This window comes from Kryptolebias marmoratus, linkage group LG13 (genome assembly GCF_001649575.2).
Source record: "Kryptolebias marmoratus isolate JLee-2015 linkage group LG13, ASM164957v2, whole genome shotgun sequence".
In the NCBI taxonomy this organism is placed as follows: Eukaryota; Metazoa; Chordata; class Actinopteri; order Cyprinodontiformes; family Rivulidae; genus Kryptolebias; species Kryptolebias marmoratus.
The window spans coordinates 27,337,635-27,361,533 of NC_051442.1; the positions used below are offsets into that span (position 1 = coordinate 27,337,635).

The 23,899-nt window shown below is 40.4% G+C and overlaps 1 protein-coding gene across 6 annotated transcripts in view; it reads left to right on the top strand.

Annotated features, from left to right (window-relative positions):
- The window catches only part of usp25 (ubiquitin specific peptidase 25), a 106,280-nt gene that overhangs the window by 17,376 nt on the left and 65,005 nt on the right, over nucleotides 1–23,899 (top strand). For all 6 annotated transcript variants that reach the window (XM_037979155.1, XM_037979152.1, XM_037979151.1 and 3 more), the window contains 2 exons: nucleotides 6,111–6,197; nucleotides 22,115–22,252. In XM_037979155.1, coding sequence (XP_037835083.1) covers nucleotides 6,111–6,197; nucleotides 22,115–22,252 — 225 coding nt within the window. The remainder of the gene's footprint in view (nucleotides 1–6,110; nucleotides 6,198–22,114; nucleotides 22,253–23,899) is intronic.

Genomic DNA, 23,899 nt, shown 5'->3' on the forward strand with positions numbered 1-23,899 from the left:
GGCTTGGGAGCTGACTGACCGGAGCTATAGGCTTGCAAATGAGGGGAGGAGACTTTCATGACTTTACGCATGGGAAATTAGAGGGGCTCTAGGGGGGGCAGAGAGCAATCCAGTTGGTCAGACGAAACGTCAATCAAAAGTGGCGCCAAAACACCGCTATTTTGAAATTTTTGAAATTTTTATAAAAACAATAAATGTAGCAAAAACTATACAGATTTGAATAGAAAAGGCAGTAAAACGGCCCGTTGGCGGGCCGCCACGTGGTATGGGGTTAACAAGTTAATGCAGGTTTTATACATTTCCAAAATCCCCCAAAACTTTAATTGTCCACATTTTTGGTGGATGTTGTTATCCAAATGAGAACTTTTAGTTTCTTAGATGGTAGTCGTGCAACAGGCCTTTCAGTACTTAAGTTCTCAGTTCCTCTAGACATTAAACATTAGTTCTGAAATAGATTTTTTTTTTAGAGAAATTTTTCAAGAAACAAATGAAAAACAAAATACTCTTTTTATATATTCTGTGTTTCTGTAGATACACAAAGGTTCTAATTGTCCACTTGTTTACTATATAGTGCCTAGATAATGAGTCAGCCATTTTGTGTTAGTGATTGAAATTTTAAATGCAGTTTTTTCATCCACTATATAGTGCCCTAGAAACTTTTTACCTGGTTTAATAAAATTAGTGAACAGAAGTTGTATGCTACATTAGTCAAAATAGACCAGAATGCATTGCAGCCTGAGCTGACATCAGGTTAATCAAGGCTAATGTTCATGTCTACAGCTCATTATGTTTTTCAGACATGTTGAAAATGTCATTATCTAGATGTCTCTAATAAGAATGGGCAGTTAAACAAAAACACTCAAAATTTGTTGGTAAATATTTGATTTCTTTGTTTTATATATTTTTTAAAAATATTCAACTCTGACCCTGTCAGGTCTAACTTGCTGCTATATAGTGACTACAATGTTGTGAGTTAATGACTGAACATTTCAAACACAACACAAGGTAGCTGACAATGTTAAAAAATGAACAGCAAAAAATAGTACTTGCATTCTTATTTGATGTGTTTCTGTTTAATTATCTGGAGTCATAACGATGCAGGAGTCCTACATAGTGGTGAATCGGAGTTAACTTTGCTGTAAAAATGCAAATAAAAAATAAATAAATTCTAACCTAGCTTGTATGCTGGTTGTCCTGGTGGTAGAATGTGACCTGAGCTAAAATATGCCAGATGAACACTGGATACACCATCACATGATGCTTGGCTTCTTGTGTGTAATGTTACCCACACAGCTAAGAAGGCACTACTTCAGCCTGCCCAGTTTGAAGTAAACAACTTTGTTTTTCATTTAAAGAAAAGGCTGAAAATTTGACATCTGTTAGTTTTGCTATATTGTTCAAGAATGTAAATATAAAACATATTATCTCAAGTGCAACAGCTTTTATCAGAATATTACTGATTGCGTTACATTCCCCTTTAAAACTATTAGAACAGGTAGGCCATTTCCTTTTCTTTTTGCTGTAGACTGAATCATTTGAGTTGGACATTAAAAGGTGAATATAAGACAAGAGAAGACATCTCAGCTTTTATTTCCAGGTGTTAACATCTGAATTAATAGACAACATAGAAAATGGTTTATTTGTAACAGAACACCAAAGTTTTAGGTGAGCAAAAGTACTTGAACAGATGGGCTTAAAATACCGTAGATTAAAGTGAATAAAACTCAATATCTCGTTGCAAATCCTTTGCTTGCAATAACCTCATCAAACGTGCGACCCACTGCCATTACCAGCCTTCACCATTTTTCTTTTGTGATGTTTTTCCAGGCTTTCAGTGCAGCTTCTTTCAGTTGCTGTTTGGTTTGGGGGGTTATTCCTTTCAGTCTTCTCTTCAGCAGGTAAAATGCAGCTCTATAGGCTTTAAGTTTGGAGATGGACTTGGATAAACCAGAATAGGGTTGCAAAGAGGTGATAAATTTTCAGAAACGTTACATGGTAGATTAAGTTGGAGAATACCGGAAATTGGAAAATTAAAACAGGAATTAACTGAATATTAGGTTCAATTTAAATAAACTGTATCATATGCAAAACCAGTTCCACTACATGTCATTTCACAACAAAACTATTTACAACTCTGACAAAATCTTTATACATATTACTATTTCTGTCTGTCCCTACATGTTTGGTTGGCGTAGTTTAAAATATTTTAGTGTGTGGTACCTCTCATTACATGGTACAGTAATAAAATCTGGTTGTTTTAGTCAGGATTATGCTTAAATATATTTTCCCCAACTATATTTAAAATTCTTGAGGCCTTATGTATGATTGGTGCTTGCACACAAAAGATTATGACATGTTTCAGGAACACGTCAAAATGTATGAAAACAAACGTTACGTGAAAGTGTGCCTATATATATGCGCACTTTTGACCCGAGAATGTGCCTACAAATACTCAAGTGAAGTACTTACAAGTCTACTCTGTTTTCTAAAGTAAAAGGAAAAAGAACTATATAGATTAGATTTCTGTGACACCCAGATTTGGTTTTTAGAGGAATAGTTAGTTGTTTTGTCTTTTTTTTGTTTCGTTTCTTTTTTTTTAAATTGCTGTTGCAAGTTTCTTTTTCGTTTTTACACAAACTTTTTTAGTCAACAGTATCAAACTACCATTTGGTTTTCTGAACTCAAGAAGGATTTGAACACAATGTTTTCTCATGAGTTTCAGCATTTATGGTTTAAACCCAAACAATGAAACTGAAACACCTTTCGCTTCATACAAAATAACATATAACACACCTGAAAAATGATCAGATGCCATTTATCCAATGTAAACTGTGAAGTTTCCTCTAGTTTTGTTGCCTATGGATGTAAACATGCATTGGTGACTGCAAAATTCTGAGACGCACACACAGCTGAGGTGCATAAAATGCATGTGAATTTTCTAAGGGACACATCCATTCTTACTGAGAACAAAACAGTGTCAGATCAGCATATTGTTTCAGAACAAGTCACGTGTGATGATTCCTAAGGTCGACAATGTGTAGACAATGACACGTCCATAAATAGCTGCGTAAAGTTGCGTGTAATTGTGGAACAATGGCAGCATTGGCGCTACTAGAGTACATCAGCAATGGAAGAATTGGGAGGTAGCGTATTTTAAGGGATCAAGGGAGTCCTGCTGGCACACAGTGATGCCTGGCATGTTATCTAATTCAGTGTGTCCAGGCCCATTATTTTGGAACTTTGCGCTGAACTGGCTCCAGTGGTACAGGCTGAGTATTTCCCAGTTGTCCCTAAGTCCTGCCATGCCAGCTGTATGGGACAGCCTCATCTGTATGATGCCCATGTATATCAAATTCCCTTACACCATGGCTGAAATACTCATTCAATTTGCAGTCCGAGTGACTCTGTGTTTACAGTAATTCTGTTATTAAACACATGTAAAGTTGGTAATGCCTCAGCCTTAGAACTGCACCACCAACAGATCTTTTACCCCGGTTCACTTTATTCTTTGGTGTAACTTGTGCAGAAAGTGGTCTCTAACATTACTGTTGTCCTTTGCTTTACTCCCACCTTTATGTTGGATCATTTAACCTTTTCGTTACTTTTGCAGTATGGGGTGCTCTGACAACGGCACGCATAGTCACTTCTCTTTGTGCATGGTGCAAATTCCAGAGGACAGTGCCAGATACGCCCTGTTACCTTATTTAGGGGCGTCTCTAACTCATTCCATGACATTCCTCCTTTTCCTGAACCAAGACATTGCAGATCATGCAGAGAAGAGAATCACACACGCAGGACATGTTTGACTCTGTTTACATATTTAAATGGAAGGTGTGTCAGGGAAGGAGTCTTATGTGTGTTCAGTTCCACATTCGTCGGGATGTAGAAAGGACATGTACACAAAGTTTCATGCATCTATTTTTGTGTGTACGCACTTTTCGAATTTTGTCCGTACACCAAGTTTTAATATGAAAGTTGTGCACTCTGTCATACGTGAGGCCTTACGTATGACAGAGTGGCCCTGATAAGGGCCACTCATCAATACTTTAAATTCCAAGTTATTCCCATAAATTATTAATTGCAATGGAAAGTTTCCAGCTTTGAAAAAGAATGTTGCAACACTAGTTTAGAACCTTCCACTTCTTGGACTTGATGAGCTCCTTTGTTTTGGCACTGTGTGTTTTGGATCCTTATCTTAAGTCCCAATCAGTTTAGTTGCGTCTTTATTTAAATTGGCAGACAAAATGTTTGTAGAATGCTCTTTATCCCTTCCATCACTTTGGTAAAGGTTCATTATTTTCTCATCAGTCGCTAAAATTATATCCTAGAATTTCTGAGGCTTGTCTCATTCTTTTATAAATGATAGACTGACTTACGGTTCGCAGCCGAGTGCGAAGTGGCTGCGGTGAGGATCAGTGCCTCCAAATCCGAGGCCATGGTCTTGAGTCGGAAAAGGGTAGAGTGCCTTCTCCGGGTCGGGGAAGATGTCCTGCCCCAAGTGGAGGAGTTTAAGTATCTCTGGGTCTCGTTCATGAATGAGGGAAAAATGGAGCGGGAGATCGACAGGCAGATTGATGCAGCGTCTGCAGTGAAGCGGGCGCTGTACCGGTTTGTTGTGATGAAGAGAGAGCTGAGTCAAAAGGCAAAGCTCTCAATTTACCGGTCGGTCTACGTTCCTACCCTCATCTATGGTCACGAACTTTGGGTAGTGACCGAAAGAACGAGATCGCGAATACAAGCGGCTGAAATGAGTTTCCTCCGCAGTGTGTCTGGGCTCTCCCTTAGAGATATGGTGAGAAGCTCGGTCATCCGGGAGGGACTCAGAGTAGNAGCCACTGCTCCTCCACGTCGAGAGGAGCCAGTTGAGGTGGCTCGGGCATCTGGTGAGGATGCCTTCTGGACGCCTCCCTGGTGAGGTGTTCCGGGCACGTCCCACCGGGAGGAGGCCCAGAGGAAGACCCAGGACACGCTGGAGGGACTATGTTTCTCGGCTGGCCTGGGAACGCCTTGGGATTCCCCCGGAGGAACTGGCCCAAGTGGCTGGGGTGAGGGAAGTCTGGGTCTTCCTGCTTAGTCTGCTACCCCTGCGACCCGACCCCGGATAAGCGGAAGAAGATGGATGGATGGATGGATGGATGGAGACTGACTTACTGACTCACATTGTTTGTGCAATGGCTAAATGCAGTCTGCACAGGCAGAACCCAAATCTGAACCTGAGGAGACATTTAGCGTTATTTATTGTTGGTATAATTAGTGTAATAGGACACACCTGGGCAACAACAAACACCTGTCAGTCACATGTTTCAGTACATGTGCTCACTGAAAAATTTGGTGTTTCGTTACAAATAATGCTATTGTCTTTGTTGTGTATCAGATCCAGATGTAAACACTTGCAAATAAAAGCTGAAATGTTGTTCTCTTGTCTCATATCCATCTTTTGATGTTAAACCCAAATATTAATAATCTAAAGTAAAAGTGAAGAAATTGGCCTCACTGTTCCTACCCTTTTAGAGAGGAGTGTGCATATTTTATTAAATGAGATGTGGATAAGTTTTCACTGTCCTACATTTCCTCAGATTATTGAAATTTCTATTTGTGTATATAATAGTTGTATTTTTTGGTTTAGAACTAATGAACTAGTATTATTTGGCACACTTGTAGTGTGACATGTATTTACTTGTACCTGTATTCTGTTAAAAACTGATAAGATAATTAGATATTTAAAAAAAATGGAAATAATTTTTTTAAATTTTAATACAAGGAGGGTTTTACTACTCTGTGGTCAAATATGAAAAATGTTTACCTCTGGAAAGCTGTGAAAAATGAGGAAAAAAGGTCTAACTTCATTTTTTTCTGCAGGACTTAAAGAATTTATTTAAATTAGTTAAATCCCAAGAACCTAAGCAATAATTTGTCACAAGTGCATGTACTTATGCACAAACCTGTGTACAAAGCAAAGTGAAACACCAGGCTGTTAGGATAGTAATATATTACATTAGTTTGTTTTTCTTTATTTTAAAAGCATTGATATCCCATCCTCAGATATAGAGAGGCCAAGAAATCTATTTTTTAAATTTTACTAATATGTTTCCATGTCTTTTCATTTCAAGTCCCTGTTCAACCTACTGGAGTTCCAGAGACTGGTTCTGAACTACTCACCACCTGCTAGAGTTCTTGACCAGCCTCGTAATCAGAAGGTGAGAGGACATGTGATTGTTACTACCTAAATGTGTCATGTCTTGTATCACATCAATGCTTGTACAGTTTTTAACAGCTAACAGAGAAAGCTTTGACTTCAGAGACGTGTACCATTGTTCAGAAGCTGTGTTGTGTTTTAGGGTTACTATACAGTGGCCATAAGAAGTCTACACACACCTTTTTAAATGCTAGGTTTATGTGATGTACAAACCAAAAAAAAAAAACTACAAATAAGGTTACAAAGGAGCAAAGAATTTACAGTACATTTCCAGAAACCTTTCAAAAATTTTCTATAAAAGTTCAAGTTAATATTGGAAATATTTTAAATAGGATTTTTTTTTAGGGGAATTTGGGGAATTTAGAGGAATTATCTAGAACCTGGGGGTAAATTAAGCAAACTGTATCATATTCAAACAAAAAGTATAAACTTTTTTTTGTCATAGGCAGATACTGAGTTTGACTCAATGTTTATGAAAGTACCAAACTCTGTGATCTCATTTGCATATGATGACATCATTTTTGATAGGGCTGTTGTAGAGCAGTGGTAGGGCAGGTGTCTTGGAACCGGAAAGTCACAGGTTTGATTCCCTGCCATGCCTATATATCTCGTTGTCCTAGAGCAAGAAATTTAATCCCCAACTGCTGCTCCACTTAAGTGTAATGGGCCAATTGCAGAGAACAGGCTTTGTTATTGTATGGGTACATACAATGACAACATACAGCACTCTCTTTTTCATTTCATTCATTTTACTTTTATTTTATTCATTTCATTCATGTCGTCACTGTGTCATGACCTTTTGATCACAATGGACTTTAATAATTCTCCTTTTTTCTTGTAATCCTTTGATAAATTTATGTACACATCTCTGAACAAAATATTCATGATTTTTATGTTTTTATCATTGAATTCCCATAAAAACAAAAGAAACATCTGTATATTATACATCACAAAAACCTTGTTGAAATGTCTAAATTTAGGTACAGAAAATTTGATTTCACTTTGACAGTGAAGGTTATTTTAAAAAAGGGTTTTGTATAGAAGGCCAATTTATATTGACCATGACTGGTTTATGACAGGAATAAAAGCAAATAACATTTAAGGGGGTGAATACTTTTCATAGGCACTGTAAATATGCAGTAACTACTAAGAGTAGACGTTATAGCTGGACAATAAAAATATGAACCAATCAAATCAAGTTTTTAAACTTTATGTATTTAAATGATCAACATTCACAAAAACCTTTGTGGAAAATAAAAATCTACATATTTTGCAGTATTTCATACACCATCAAAAATTAACAATATAAAACAGTTACTTTTTGTATTTCTAACTCTCCTGGGAGTGAAATCCATTTTCTATTTGTATGAAGAATTGCATTGAAGTCATGTTTTCATACCTGAGATGTGAAGGAGACCAGCAGATGTATCTGGGTTTGCTGTCTTCTAATATGTGCGAAGTAAAAAATCCCTGTCAAAGGTCAGTGTAGCGACTTCGATCCATTAATTTAGCCACTACTGGCTGGGTAGGTTTTAAAACGGTGACGCGTCTCCAATACGCCATGATGAGCCCCACTTGTGTCTTCATACACTATATTTATTTTCAACTTCAAAAAATACATGAATGATGCAAAATGACGTTTAAATTATTGATCTAAAATGACGATACCTAAGACGGACGGTCAACAGAAAAGTTTGCAAAACCCCTCACCCAACCACTTCCTGGGTATGCCTGTATCCCAATAAATAACATACGATCACGCCCACAACCTGTGCCACCAGAACAAATAAACAAAATAAAACATTTATTTTGGCTCGAACAATACTGGCCCCTAATTATTATTCTTTAAATAATAATTACAAAATAATCAAATTTCAAAACATTCACTGACTTATAAAACATTTCAATTAACTATTCGTGTCCCACTGCACAAATACCATTACCCATGACACCATAGTGAATCTGTGAAGTTAGTGAAGTTAATAACCCTTATGTATGAAAACAAATCACTAGAAGACTATTCAGACAGTCCAATTGGTCAACTGTTCTCTGCCTTCTGCAAAAGACAGACTTTATTTATGGGTCTAGTCCGGAATCCAGTCTTCGTTTTGATTCGAAGATGACAAACAAATCCTTTCTTGTCCTGAATGGTTTCTTCAACTTTTCCGGTTATCCAGGAATTCCGTGGTGCCGATTCATCAATGATGATCACGATGTTGCCTGGCATGAAGTTTTGTCCTGCATTGCACCATTTCTGCCTTTGTTGTAGTTGTGGAAGATATTCTTTGGTCCATCTTTTCCAAAAAAGATCCGACATATATTGGACTTGTTTCCATCCACGACGACAGTAGATGTCATCCTTCTGAAAACATCCTGGTGGAAGTAATGGTGCAGTCTTAAGAAGCAACAGGTGGTTTGGGGTAAGTGCTTCAAGGTCATTTGGATCTGTAGAAGCCTTTGTGATGGGTCTAGAGTTCAGAATAGTTTCAGCTTTACATAGAACTGTCCTGAGACCTTCTTCATCAAGACTTTGTACATTTAAAGTTGTATTAAGAACCTTTCTCACAGATTTTATAAGTCTTTCCCATACGCCTCCATGATGTGAACCTGCTGGGGGATGGAAAGTCTATTTAATGCCCTTTTGGAGAAGTGTATTGTGTATATGGCCTTGGTTCCAATCCTTTATCATCTCCTTCAGTTTGCGATGGGCTCCCACAAAATTGGTTCCATTGTCTGATCGCAGTTCTTTGACTTGACCACGTCTAGCAATAAAACGACGAAGGGCATTGATATAAGAGTCTGTGTCCAGTGATGATGCCATTTCAATGTGAATGGCTCTGGTGGTCAAACATGTGAATATCATACCATAGCACTTTATAGTAGATCTTCCACGTTTAACTGGAAATGGTCCAAAGTAGTCAACTCCAACATATGTAAATGGTGGTTCATCAGGCGTTACTCTGTGTAGGGGTAAGTCTGCCATTTGCTGTTGTCCTGGTGAAGCATTTATGCGCCGACACACAACACATTTAGCCACAACCTTTTTTATTGATACTGTGACTCCAGGAATTCAGTATTTTTGGCCCAGTTTAGACAGCATGTAATTTACGACCACCATGTCCCACCTCTACATGGGTATGTTGAAGTATTAAATTAGAAATGTGAAAGTTTTTAGCCAGAATAACAGGATGTTTCATCTCCTCTGGCATCGCTGCTCTGCTGAGTCTTCCACCAACTCTTAACACACCTTCTTCCAAAATGGGATTAAGTTTGTAAATGTGACTGGTTCTTTTAACGTTCATACCCTTTGTTAAACGAGAAATTTCCTCTGTAAATCTCTTCCTTTGACAAAAGGTGATTATAGCCATTTCCGCATTGTTCAGCTCTTCAACCTTAAAACTGTTAATATCCAGAAAGCATTTCTGATTTTGCAGTTTAAGTTTTTGTTCAGGTTTATCCTTCATTTGGATCCTTTGTTTACTGTGGTGCAGAAGCAGTTTTTTAACTCTTAGAATCCATGCCACTGCACGTTTCAAACGAGTCCAGGAAGAAAAATGTTAAATGAAGTAAGAAACTGGATCCATCTCTTGTGCTGTTTGAACGGCATTCACAATTGCCTTAATTTCTGAATCATTTGATAAGATTTATTTCATTTCATCAGGATTCCGAGGCCACTCCTCCTGTGGTAGTAGAAGAAATGAAAACCTTGGCAATTTCGGAAACTCTGTTGGCAACAAAAGTGCGGAACCTTGATGTTTTATTGTTGATGTATTTCAGCACAGAGGTGCTATCCGTCCAAAAAAATGTTCTTCAGTTCCATCTGGAGCTCCTTATTCCACATTACTTCCATTCTGTTTGCTACAGTGGTAGCAGTTAGTTCCATTCGGGGAATTGTAACTGGTTTTAAAGGAGCAACGCGTGCTTTTCCCATAACAAACACACAATGTGTCTGGTCCCGTTCGTCCTTCAGTAACAAATAAGTTACTGTTCCATAACCATCTTCAGATGCGTCCGCAAAATGATGTAACTGAACAGTTTTCACAGTTCCAAAGCTGCTGGGTTTAAAGCAGCGATCGACCTTGAAGTCTTCCAGCTTATGGAGATCTTCCACCCATACAGTCCATTCCTGTACGACTGCATCGGGTAATGCATCATCCCATCCAATTTTTCTTTGGCATAGATTTTCCAGAATCTCCTTAGCGAGTAAGATTACTGGTGCCAACATTCCCAGGGGATCATAAACAGAGCTGACTACAGATAGAATCCCACGTCTTGTCAGGGGTCGATCTTTCAAAATTCTGAATTTGAAGACATCAGACTCAACACACCATTGGATGCCTCCCTTTGAGCACATTGCATAAAGTTCATGATAGTTAGCTATTGCATCCTCCTGTGAAGCTGTCGAGACAAAACGATCATCAACATAAAAGTTGTTCATGATTGTATCCCTTGCTTGAAGACTAAACTGTTGTCTATGATCGTCAGCACATTTCCTTAAAGCAAAATTTGCACAACTGGGAGATGATGATGCTCCAAAAACATGTACTGTCATCCTATATTCAACGATGCCTTGAGTGTAATCTCCACGGGCCACCAGAGGAACCTTAACACGTCTCGATCCTCTTCTGGTACTTTGACCTGGTAGAACATGGCTTCGATGTCTGCAGCGATGACAACAGGTTCTTTACGGAATCTAGTTATAACTCCAATTAACGTGCTGGTTAAGTCAGGTCCCTGTAAGAGCAGACTATTCAATGACACTCCTTGGTATGTGGCTCCACAATCGAACACCACTCTAAGTTTCTTCTTTTGTGGATGCCAAACACCATGATGTGGTAAATACCATTTCCTGCCATCAATACGCTCCATGTTGGTATCTGGTACTTTTTCTGCATAACCTTTAAAGATTATGTCTGACATGAAGTTGTTGTAGTCCTGCAGAAAAGAAGAGCTCTTCAAAAAAATTTTCTTCAAATTCTGGAGGCGTTGCACAGCAACACTTCTGTTATCTGGCATGCAGACCTTTGAATGTTTAAGTGGGAGTTCAATATAATAATAACCATCATGTAGTTTGTCAGAATTGGAAACTTTATCCAAAAATTGCTGATCTTCCTTAGAAGGTTCCTTTTCATCTCTGGCACATTCTGGAAAATCGGTTTTAAACTGTTGACTCCAAAGTTCATCAAGTTTCACCACAGATACTCGATTGACACTTATTTGAGACTGATCTTGAGTTTCCATTTGGGTCTCACCCAAAGGTCCATTAACTGTCCAACCAAGTACAGTTGTAACTGCATATGGTCCATCTCCAACACTTCTGATAACATCCAGTGGTTCCAGAGCCTTCGGCACATTGGAGCCAATTAGCAAATCAATCTCAGACTCAATTGTGCACAGAATTCAAATATGACCACTGAATTATATCATTCTGCTGCGGAATGTTTCCTTTATGCACAGGCATAGTTTTCTGAGTATAAAGAATGGAAAGATCACAAAATTTATCGCTGCCTAGTCCTGCGACTTCTAGATCTGAAACAATATCAGTTTCAACAACTTTATTGAGTCCCATAGTTCTTAGCATGATGTTGGATTTTCTTCCTTGACTGTTCAGATTATTCATCAGCTTCACTGTGCAGAATGATGCAGTGCTACCTGCGTCTAAAATGCATAGGCGTACACTACTGCATTTCCTTTCTTGACCTTAACTTTTACAGGCACTGTTAAAAGTTTAAATTTGTTTCTTCCGGCCCCTGTAAGAGCACTTGTTTGAATAGAGACTACGGCATGGTCTTGAGCCTGTTCCTTTGTATCTTGTTTTTTATTAATCTTTCTTTGAAAGATGTGAGGATGTTTTAAACCACATATCTTGCAACTGAGGCACTTTCTGCAGTCTTTACTAATGTGTCCTTTACAAAGACATCCAAAACACACTCCATTTTCTTTTAGAAAAGTGAATTTGTCTTTGTGCGTTTTCTTCTCCAACTGTTGACATATTTCTAAGGTATGATCACCTCTGCAAAACAAGCAATTCTTTACTTCTTTCCTTTTTCTTTTCAGATGTTGTCACAAGTGTAGCAAAATAACTTTCTTTAAATCTTGCAGGAACAGGTAACTTAGGCTTTCTTGTGTCCTTGTTTATCATGCATACATCTCTGATATCCTTGAACACTGGGTCAGATGCAATTTTCACTTGCTTTTCCAGAAAATCCACCATATCCTTAGATGTGGCTTGTTGATTAATTTTCTCATGAAAATCACTGACTATTGTCCTCCATTTATCTCTCAGCCTGTAAGGTAACTTCTTTATTAAAACAAGAATATTCGCAGGCATATCAAGCTCATTCAAATTACTGAGATCTTCCATAGAATTACAACAACCTCTGAGAAATATTGTATATGCTTGTAGAGCTTTTGTGTCTTCGGTTTTTATTGAAGACCAAGAAAGAGTTTTGTTCATGTATGCCATGGCGAGCTTGTGTTCATTACCAAAATGCTGCTTTAATAGAGACTTTGCCTTACTGAATCCTCTCTCTGAAGCCATGCAGGCAACTCCTTACTAGGTCTCTGGGTTGTCCTCTTGTATGTTGTTCCAAATAATAAAGACAGTCTCCAGGATTTTTATTTCTATTTTCAATATTGTGTTCAAAAGACTTAATGAAAGTCTGATATTGAAGTGGATCTCCATCAAAAACTGGGATCTCCTTCTTTGGTAGAGAGGAAAGACCTTGCTGTTGGATTAATAAAGCAGTCAGTTCATTTTGCTTACTCATGACAGATAAAATGTTACATTGCTCTTCATGAACGGTGTTTGACTGGTATGTTAAAGGAACTGTAGATAGAGTCTGAGGTTGCATTGTGATTCTGCTTGCAGGAATGAGAGTATGTGAATCTACAACATCATGCTCCTGTAAAATATGCACATGGTCTTCTTGCACAGGATCATCTACTCTTGCATCCAACACTATACTCTCCTTTCTTCCTTTTTCAAAATACGACTCCATACCATCAGACATTTTTGACAATTTGCTCTTAATGCTGGATCCTTTGGAACCTCCCAGAACTTTAATTTTTGCAACTGTAGCAGCTATATTTGTTTCCATCTCTATCTGCTCCCGTTTTCTCCTTAACTGTGCTTCATGGTCCTCCAAAGCATGTTTATCTTTAAGCAATTTTTGCCTTACAATCAATGCAGCAGCTTCAGCTTCAGCCACTCTCCGTGCTGATGCTACACTGGAAACTCTTGAGTTTGAACCTGTAAAACTTCCTTTACTCCTTTTGCTTCCAACATTTGAAACACTGTCACCTGGTTGGATTTCATCTTGAATGTCAGATGTTGACGTACAGTGCTTTGAGGATTTTGAAGTGTTATTTTGATTATTTGTGGAATAAACTATCTTCTTGGATAAAACAATCTCAGAAGAAGCTGGAACCTCTACAGTAGCAACAGTAGAGGCAATCACAGCTTCATCACCTTCTCTCACAAAAGGTCCTTTTATTTCGAGAAGCCACTGTTTCACATCTTCAACAAAATCCATATTACATTTTGTTATCCGTCCAAACCAGTCAATATGAGTAACTTGCTCATCCTTAGGAATCAATAAAACAAAGAAATTATGGGCTGCTTTTGCATTTTCATACAGATTATTCAATTTTTCCAAGTTGAGCTGCACAGCTTTTGCATTGACATCATTTTTCATCAGCTCTTTAATGTCACGTGATAACCCTTTAATTTTATTCACGTAATATTGTTGTTCCTTCTGCAAAGTTTCGATTTTATACGAAAACGCTTTAACCGTCGGTTTTGCAGATCTTTTTTCTTCCACCTCATATTCAGCGCCTTTTATTTCACTCATTGTCACGTTTTACATGCATCAAACTTAGCGTCACATGATTTCATAACTTGAAAGACCAATCACAGTCGACGCTTTTCTTTTTTCCAACCAATACGCAGCATCCACATCGTCACAAGCTGTCAAACTCAGAGCAGGTTCCTCCTGTTTTCCAAATCAAGCGCAGCCACGCACGCAACACAAACCAAACAAATGTCCCCAATGGACAAGCGATGGCACTTCCAAACTGTGTTTAAAACTTCCAGCATACACAGAATGATTCAGCGTGTTCTGGTGCGCGGGTTGCGTTACGTTCCTCCATGGCAGCAATCAGCTGTTGCGCTTCCAATAACTCCTCCGAGAAGAACATCCAGACGTGACAAAATTATCTGCTTGGCTTTGTTACTCCAAAAGGTCCATCCACAAATCCTCTTCACTGCTCTGGTGCATGACCAACCAACGCAGCAGGCGCCCACAAGCTTTTTCTGTTGACTAAATGTAGCGACTTCGATCCATTAATTTAGCCTCTACTGGCTGGGTAGGTTTTAAAACTGTGACGCGTCTCCAATACGCCATGATGAGCCCCACTTGTGTCTTCATACTTCATATTTATTTTCAACTTCAAAAAATACACCTAAGACGGACGGTCAACAGAAAAGTTTGCAAAACCCCTCACCCAACCACTTCCTGGGTATGCTTGTATCCCAATAAATAACATACGATCACACCCACAAGCAATCACCTGGGGTGCAAAAAAAACTTGAACACCTGTGCCACCAGAACAAATAAACAAAATAAAACATTCATTTTGTCTCGAACAGTCAGTTTCAATTTAATTTAATTCAATTAAAAAATACTTTATTAATCCCAAAGGGAAATTAAATGTTGTTGTAGCTCATAATCCTGATTTTATTAAAGATTTGTTATAGATGTTGATTACTGTAGGCAGGAAGGATCTCTTGTAGCGGTCTGTCCCGATGTGTCCTTGATCCTGGTGTCCTCAAAGAGCCCCACCAGGTGAGCCTCACTGGCCTCCTGCAGAGCCATGATGGCTGAGCTCTGGAAGCGCAGGTTGGTCTTGAACTCCTGGCCGATCTCCCAGACCAGTTGCTGAAAGGGCAGTTTCTGGATGAGCAGCTCAGTGGACGTCTGGTAGTGGTGGATCTCCCTGAGAGCCACGGTACCGATCCTGTAGAGGTGAGGCTTCTTCACTCGGCTGGTGGCCGAGGTGCTGCATTGGGTGGCTTTGGTGGCCAGCTGATTCCTGGGAGCTTTACCTCTGGCGGATTTACAGGCAGTTGGCTTGGTTCTGGCCATGAATGGACTTCAGGGTTCTTCATGTTCAACACTGAAGAGTAAAAGATGTTAATCAGTTGCTCCTGATTGTGAAAAAAAAACACCTTGTTGTTATGGTTACGCATCATAACAAGATGTCCAAAAGTAAAAGGTTTCAGTAAAAAATTATTGTAGCTGTACAGCATTCGATACCAGAGGAAATAATCTTTCAAAAAAAGTGATTTACAAGTAGAAAAAGGAGTAATTAAAATTTTCAAAAGCAATATCTCAGATTGAGTGTAACAGAGCTACTCCAACATGCAGCCACCTTGAGCGGCGCAATTCTAGAAGCAAAACCTTCAACCTTCAATGTTTTAAATTTCAAGTGTATTCCCAATAATTCCTATAGAAAGTTTCCAACTTTTAAAATTAAAGAAATGAAAGGCAGGAAAAGCAGCTCTTATCTCATGTTTCATACTACAAAACAGAAACATTGTTAATGAAAATGATATTACTTTGGCTGAAATAATACACAGAACAGTATCCAATACTTTCTGTGGTTTTGGTTGCCATGGCGGGCAGTGTTTGGAGCTGTCGCCCTACTTCAAGAAGGTTGCAGGATCAAAACCTGGCTGTGGCCTTTTTGCAACTTTTCCTTTTGGGTACTCCCGTTTCCTCACAGACCAAAAACTGCATGAACGTAACACAGTGTTGGTCCTCCTTGAAGTCTCAAACCTGTTATATTTTGATTGTATTGTTTTGCACTCTATTATTTATATTCAATGTGTAGTGTACTAAAATTTTCCCATTTAAGAGCTCTTAAAAAAAAGAGTAGTTTTTGGCATTTATCTTTTGATAATTTTTCAATGTCACGTAGACAGTACTTTTTTACTTGACTGCAATAATTTTTCTCTTTTTTTTAGGTAGTTTGAGAATTTTTTTACTTCACGTAGAGAAAACTGTGATTCATATTTGGCAAGAATATAGCCATAAAGTGATTATTTTCCAACAAATATGGACTTTTCTAACTAATCTTAGATGTTGCTCACCAGACATGGGACATGGGTTGGCTCCCAGTTTCAATAAATACCAATGTTAAAAAGTCACATTGTCAAAACCGGTCATTTTTTCATCATACAGTTTCTACAGTTTAAATGCCTAAAAAAAAAATTATACAGATAGTGCGTAACTTTTTGTTTTAAATTTTTAAACCCCCTTTGTGACTGGATATGTTGCTACGAGCCATCATTCTGTTGTGTATGGTAACCTAGGGTGGAATTATGCTCCTTAAAAAAACGATGTTGCTGGTTGGTTGTACATTTTATCTGGTAGTGGATAGCTCTGTCAGTCATGGAGTGAGGAAAGGAGTGACACACAAACACCTCTTTTCAAGGTAACACAGTTTTAAAACCAATGTTTCCAACAAGCTACAAGAGTTAGCATATTAGCAGGTAAAAATATACAGCTAACTGCTAGCATTGAAGGCTAATAACCAGCTGATTAATTACAAACATTGGTTTGTCAGGCTCTAAACTTTACTTGACAATGAGCAAAACAACAGAGACTTAATATTCAGGGCAATAGGCACAGTACCTTTAGAATGATAAATAAATTGATCTGGTGCTTGTGTGTACCTTGTGGAGCTGATGAGAAAGGATGACCACATTTTTACCTTCTTATTTATCTTAAAGAGAAAAACACGCCTCGTTTCTAAGCTACACAACTCAACAGTCGTCCAAACATAAAAGTGTCTCTTAATTGAGAAACTTTGGCTCCCTGGTAAATGGCACATATTTATGGGAAGAGCTGCCTACAGTGTCATTAGTCAGAGCTGCTCATGGTGAATTATGTCCATATTCTCTACAATTTGTTTAAAAAAACACAAAAAGCAACTATTTTAACACAGCTTCCTGACTCTCTGGTAGTAAGCTAAAATTAAACTAAAGACTTGTGATTAAATTAACAGTTTGCTCTTGATCTTAAATATTGTAAATAAAAGTGTTATGAATAAAGAAATCTGATCACATGTTGGTTTAAAATCTGTTCCGAATCCAGGAAAATCTGACTGTTAACAAGTTCACTTGTGTTCTGTGTCTTTATTTATAACTGTGCATAAAAATAAAAGTTACAAATAAATATCAAAATTAAACTTTATTATACTATTGCACTTATAATGCACTATATAACCATTTAGCATTATGTGATGTTATTTAGGCAGCACTATTATTATAATTTGCATTTCTGCTTTTCAATAAAAGCAAATCATCTTGTTAAATTTGTTTTAATACAGACTGTGGTATTTTTACTCAAGGTTATCATACCATCAGAGTGTCATACTGACTTATGCCTTTTCCTCACACTTCACTGTAACCTTCACAACAAACAAAACAAAAACCTTTAGTAAAAGTCTGTGTGCCTTGTTGTTCTCTTGATTATATGAAAATTAAAGTTTTATGGATTATAGGAACACCTTTTTTGTACAAATAAAACTTACAAAACAAGATTTTTGTAAGTTTTATCAACTCATAATTTTAGTTGTTTAGTCAGTTCTGATTACAGAAAATAATCAAACTAGCATGATTCTGTCAATTCAGCAAATTCCTACATGTACATACTGTATCAGCAGAAATAAAGGGAGTTCTTTTTCTAACTTCGCTCGGTGTTTCACTATGGGAATCGCCTCAGCGTGACCAACTACGGAAGCTTCAATGACATCACGTCTGTCTGTGACAGACAGGTTGAGCCGTGACCGTGGCTCCACCCACCATCCAATATCACGGCCAACCTACCCCTCTCAACTCATTCTCGCTTTCTTCCCATGAGATCTACATCTAAGCTCCCTCAGTGCACCCAGGCTAGCTTAGCTCTGCTCAACGGTTCGTAGGCGCTCTGTAACAAGACGCCGCTGAACGCAGCACTAGAATTGGCTTGGAGTGTGCTGGGTAAGCGCTTCGTAAGAAGCATTTTGATACTATTCAAGTGTTGAGGCAGCTAACGCGTAAAGGCGGGCTGCTTACTCGGTTTTCATTAACGGAGTAGCTAACGTTTGGGGTGGCTAAGCTAACGCTTAAAGGCGGGCTTGGTAACTGCTTAGCGGTACATCGCTAGCATTAACAGTTGGTGAAGTTCAGCTAACGTGTCGCGGCGAGCAAACTTTATCCTCTGTGATAACACAGCTAACGTGTCAAGACGAGCTATAGCAAGCTATCGGCATGGCTACGGCTCCCACTCCCGCCAAAGGGTCGGAACCGAAGGCTAAAGATGCTGCACCCCGCCCGTGCCCAGCGTCATGCGGGGCTNTCCATTTCGGGCAGGGACCCACACCCGATGTGCATCGCCTGCATGGGCGCTAAACACGCTCAGGCGTCGCTGGCTGACCCTCACGGGTGCCAGCATTGCTCGTCGATGCCGGAAAAAATCCTGGAAAGGCGGCTAAGAGTAGCCGTAGCTAACAGCCAGGACCCGTGTCTCTTTTCACCAGCAGCTGTTACGGCGGGTGAAAACCATCAACCGCGAGCCTCTACGAGCTGGGTGGACATGATGGAGGAGGAGTCCCCGCTCATGCCCCCTCTGTTTGAGGGTCTCATGGAGAGCGGGGAACTCGAGACGGGCATCGAGGAAACGGACGGTGACGCAAACTCCGACCTCCTCGAACTGGAAGACATGGAAGACGAGGAAGATGACGTCTTCCCGGCTCAACCGTCCAGGCCGCCCAGCGGAGCCGAAATCGCCTCCCCTGTAGACAGCGACCTGTACAATGTGTGCAAACGGGCTGCTTTAAAGCTGAACATCCCCTGGCCAGCAGTCCAGGATGCAGGCGATACAGAACGTGACTTGTATGATGGCAAAAGACTTCCACCAGTCTTACCATCAACAAAACAGCTTTTACCAGCTGTCCCAGCCTGCATGAAAGAAGTGAGCCGTTTCTGGTCTAGCCCATATAAGAGCAAGCTCCCCACCAAGGGCTTCTCTAAGCTAGAGATACAAGGCATGGGTGAGTTGGGGCTGGCCGAACCCCCAACTGTGGAGCCTTCAGTGGCTTACCATCTTCACCCTAACCGCAGATCCGTGTCAGCATCCTCAAGCATCTCGCTTCCAGGTAAAATAGATCGCCTCACCGCATCTATTTACCAGCGAATGTACAGGTATGCTGCACAGTCAGTGTGCTCGCTTAATGCAGTTACACTATTGTCTGCCTACCAAGGTGAAATCTTGGAGGAGATGGGTCGTCACCTGGACTCGGGGGCACCAAACCCCACCCTTTGGGATGAGATTTGTGTGGTGAACGATCTTATCCTACGCTCCTCCAGAGGTGCGGTTCAAGGTTGTGGTCGTGTCATGGGACTGGCAGTCTCAGGGGAGAGGGCCCTCTGGCTGAACCTGTCAGACCTGAGTGACACCCAAAAAGCTGAGATCATGGATTCAACCTATGATCCATCAAAGGGTCTTTTTGGCCCCTCCCTGGAGAAAATGAGGGAAATAAGTTCCCTCAGGAAAAAGTAGGGAGAGGCTTTCAACCTTTGTTTGCCTCGTAAACCTAGCCAAACTACCCCAACGGGACAAAGACTCGGCTTTGCAGCCGCTGCAGTGAGAGGACGGCAGGGTGGACCGAGGGCTCCAAGAAGGCATGCCGCACAACCTCCACAGCAAAATAAATCTGTAAACCCGAAACCATGGGTTAAGCATTCTTTTGGAGCGGCCGCTGCAAAGAATCGTCCATCTTACCCCGGGGAGGGGAAAAAGAAACAGGCGACCTAGCCCCTGTATCTTTCCCACAACTTCCTCCCCGGAAGAGAGGATTTCCAGACGACAGAGCAAACCTCTCGGTCCGGTGTTCAAATTCTCCTGTATCAACACGGTATCATCCTGGGTTACCCTGACAACGGATGCGTCCATGTCTGGTTGGGGTGTAACCATGATGGGCAGAGCTGTGAACGGTGTATGGTCGGGAAAAATGGCGCGGCTCCACATCAACATGCTGGAACTACACGCTGTATTCCTAGCTTTGAAGTATTTCATGCCGTTGATGGTTGGTCGCCACGTCTTGGTAAAGACAGACAACACCACAGTGGTGGCGTATATCAACCGTCAGGGCGGGACCCAATCAATTCATCTACACAAACTGGCCAGAGAAATACTCATATGGAGCAGCACCAGATTTCTATCTGTGCGCGCGACACATGTACCAGGAATTCTGAANTGGTCTCCCGCCAGAGGTCATTGACACCATCCAGAATTCAAGGGCTCCTTCAACTCGCTCTCTTTATAATAGTAAATGGCGAGTTTTTGAGGAATGGTGTGTGGAGAGACAGGCTATCCCTTTTCAGTGTTCGGTGGTGGAGGTTCTCTGCTTTCTGCAGAGCTTGTTGGAAAGGGGCAAGGCCTTTTCAACTATTAAGGTTTATTTGGCTGCAATCTCAGCTTGTCATGTGGGATTTGGTGATAAACCTGTGGGGCAGCACCCGTTGGTGTGCCGTTTCATGAAGGGGGCTCGACGTAAACTGCCCACCTCCAGGCCTTTCGTGCCATTATGGGACCTGACTCTGGTACTAGAGGCCCTTTGTCATCATCCTTTTGAGCCGTTGGAGGGTATTAGTATGAAATTCCTCACATTGAAAACTGCACTGCTCTTAGCTTTAACTACTGCTAAGAGAGTGGGTGAGTTACACGCACTGTCTGTCAGTCCTACTTGCCTACAGTGGGCGCCGGGGCTCTCCAAAGTGTGTTTGAGACCTAACCCTGCTTTTGTGCCTAAGGTGATGGAAACATCATACAGGTGTTCAATGGTGGAACTGCCGGCGTTCCATCCACCTCCTTTCTCTTCAGCAGAAGAGGAGAGGCTTAATTACTTATGTCCAGTGAGAACTTTGAGGGCTTATGTTGACAGGACAGCTGGTTTCAGAAGAGCTGATCACCTGTTTGTGTCTTGGGCCACTTCTCATAAGGGCAAACCTATTTCCTGCCAGAGGTTAGCGCACTGGATCGTGGAAGCTATATCTTTGGCATATAGCTGCAAGGGGTCAAAGCCCCCTGATGGGCTCAGGGCCCATTCTACCAGGAGCATAGACACTTCTTGGGCTTTGTTCCGGGGTGTGTCTGTCCAGGACATCTGTGCTGCAGCCAGCTGGGCTACACCGCACACGTTTGTGAGGTTTTACAGGCTGGATGTGACCCAATCATCATTGGTGCATACGGTGCTTGGGGCTGGGACATCAGGGTCCGCCTGAAGTCTGGATACGCACTACTGCGAGGTATGGCTTCGGGGTCAATATGCAATTCGGGAGTTGGCCATATCTCCCATAGTGAAACACCGAGCGAAGTTAGAAAAAGAACGTTGGGTTACTTAACGTAATCCCTGGTTCTTTGATAACAGAGTGAGGTGTTTCACCAGCACGTCCCTTCTTGCATGAGCACGGAAAGAAACCGGCTTAGAATGAGTTGAGAGGGGTAGGTTGGCCGTGATATTGGATGGTGGGTGGAGCCACGGTCATGGCTCAACCTGTCTGTCACAGACGGACGTGATGTCATTGGAGCTTCCGTAGTTGGTCACGCTGAGGCGATTCCCATAGTGAGACACCTCACTCTGTTATCAAAGAACCAGGGATTACGTTAAGTAACCCAACATTTTTCAAAGACTTTTAGACCATATGTGTGGATTTAAATGTAATTGTATTTGTCTACAATATGACACAAAATGATTGTTTTTCTGTTTAAAAACTGTGGTTACCTTTTCAGTCATTGCACATAAATCTACAGTTTCAGCATTATTTCAATTTTGATCCTCTAAATTGATGCCATGTGTTCCTCTGGTCAGGAGCACAGGAACCTGCCCTTCATGCAGGAACTAAGGAACCTGTTCTCCCTCATGGTGGGGTCCAAAAGAAAATATGTGGATCCATCGCGGGCTGTGGAAATCCTCAAAGATGCGTTCAAGTCCAGTGAGTCCCAACAGGTAAGCCTCTATGCCACAGCCTGCTCAACACAGCAGTGTTTGTTCAGTTGGCAGGTCACAGATGATGATCGTGTCGCTGTTAGCATCTTGTACTGGTGAAAATCAAACCTTTTCTACCAAATTCATCTGTCTGAAAGCAGATCAGATATTCTTTGATCTGCATCAGGTTGAACTGTTAATTAATTTTTCTGTCATATTTCAGCCTTGACTTCTGTTTGTTATTATCAAATGTAATTTAACTTTCATACTATTCCCCACAGCCCTGGTTACCCTCGGTGTTCTGTTGTCCTTTTTTAAAAAAACTGCTTGTGTATTGTTTTTATCTATGGGGTTATCTATTGATTTTCCTTTTGAAAGATACTGGCTATATATTTAATAAAAGCAGAGATGCACAAAGAAATTGGCTCATGATCGACACCAGCTAGTTTTGTGCTTGATCGGCCATGACTGGTGATGGGTCGATCAAACCACTTTAAAAAACACTCAGAACTTTTTACTGAGTGGAAAAATCTTTGAACTATGTGTAAAAGACTTAAAAAATATAGTAAGACGCAGTGAAAAAGGCGAAGAGGCTGTTAAAAGGTCACAAAGTTTTCCATGGAGGCTTACCTGCTGTTCTTTAGGACCAAAGAGAGCTGAAACAGCAGACAACAGGAAGAATGGATTACAGCATGGTTTTATCTTTCTTGAGCTTTCAGCCTCTGTGTGTCATGGGAAATGTTTGTTAAGGAACTGTTGGCAGCCTGTTGAAGAAGTTCAAGCTGGTGTATACTTTATTTACTGACTCAAAGACTGCTGTTACAGTTTGCAAAGTTAAATGAGCTAATAAAACTTAAAGACAATGTTAAAAACTGTTCAAATGTCAGCACAGTGATCATTTGTAGACGCCCGTCTTAGGACGGGACATATTGTGTTATGGCCCTGTCTCTGTCTGTCTGTGAAATATTTCTTGTCCAAGTTCTAAATTAATAACCCTTTAACATAAAAATGGTAAACTGCACAGCTGGACACCTCATAGGTCAGGGATGATCCCTATTGATTTCAAAGTTACGACAATTTTCTGATGTGTATTATGTACTGTTGGCAGTACTCTTGTTTTTTTTGTTTGTTTGTTTTACTAAAATAGGAAAATATTTTTTTATTAAGTTGCGTGTACCTAGAATGCTGCAGCTTAACTTTATTTCTATCTGAAAAATAAAAAGGGAATTCTGTTCTTCCTACTTTACAGTTAGAACCCTTATATTTCTGCAGTGAAATTTTCATTACCATTGTGTTGAGCTGCAGTGTGAAGATCAGTCTGTCACTCAGCAGTTTAACTATATTAGATGCTTTTAAATAAGGGACCCTAGTGTCTGTACGGCAGCAGGTTGCACAGATTGCAACAGAACACATTCTGGTCTCTCTCTCTCTCTCTCTCTATATATATATATATATATATATATATATATATTAATTCCCTTCTCACCCTCCGCGGGTGGTCTTTGTTTCATTCTCTGAGCTCGGGTCCTCTACCAGAGGCCTGGGAGCTTGAGGGTTCTGTGCAGTATCTTGGCTGTGCCTAGAACTGCACATTTCTGGACTGAGATGTCTGATGTTGTTCCTGGGATCTGTTTTAGCCACTGCTCCAGTTTGGGGGTGACTGCCCTG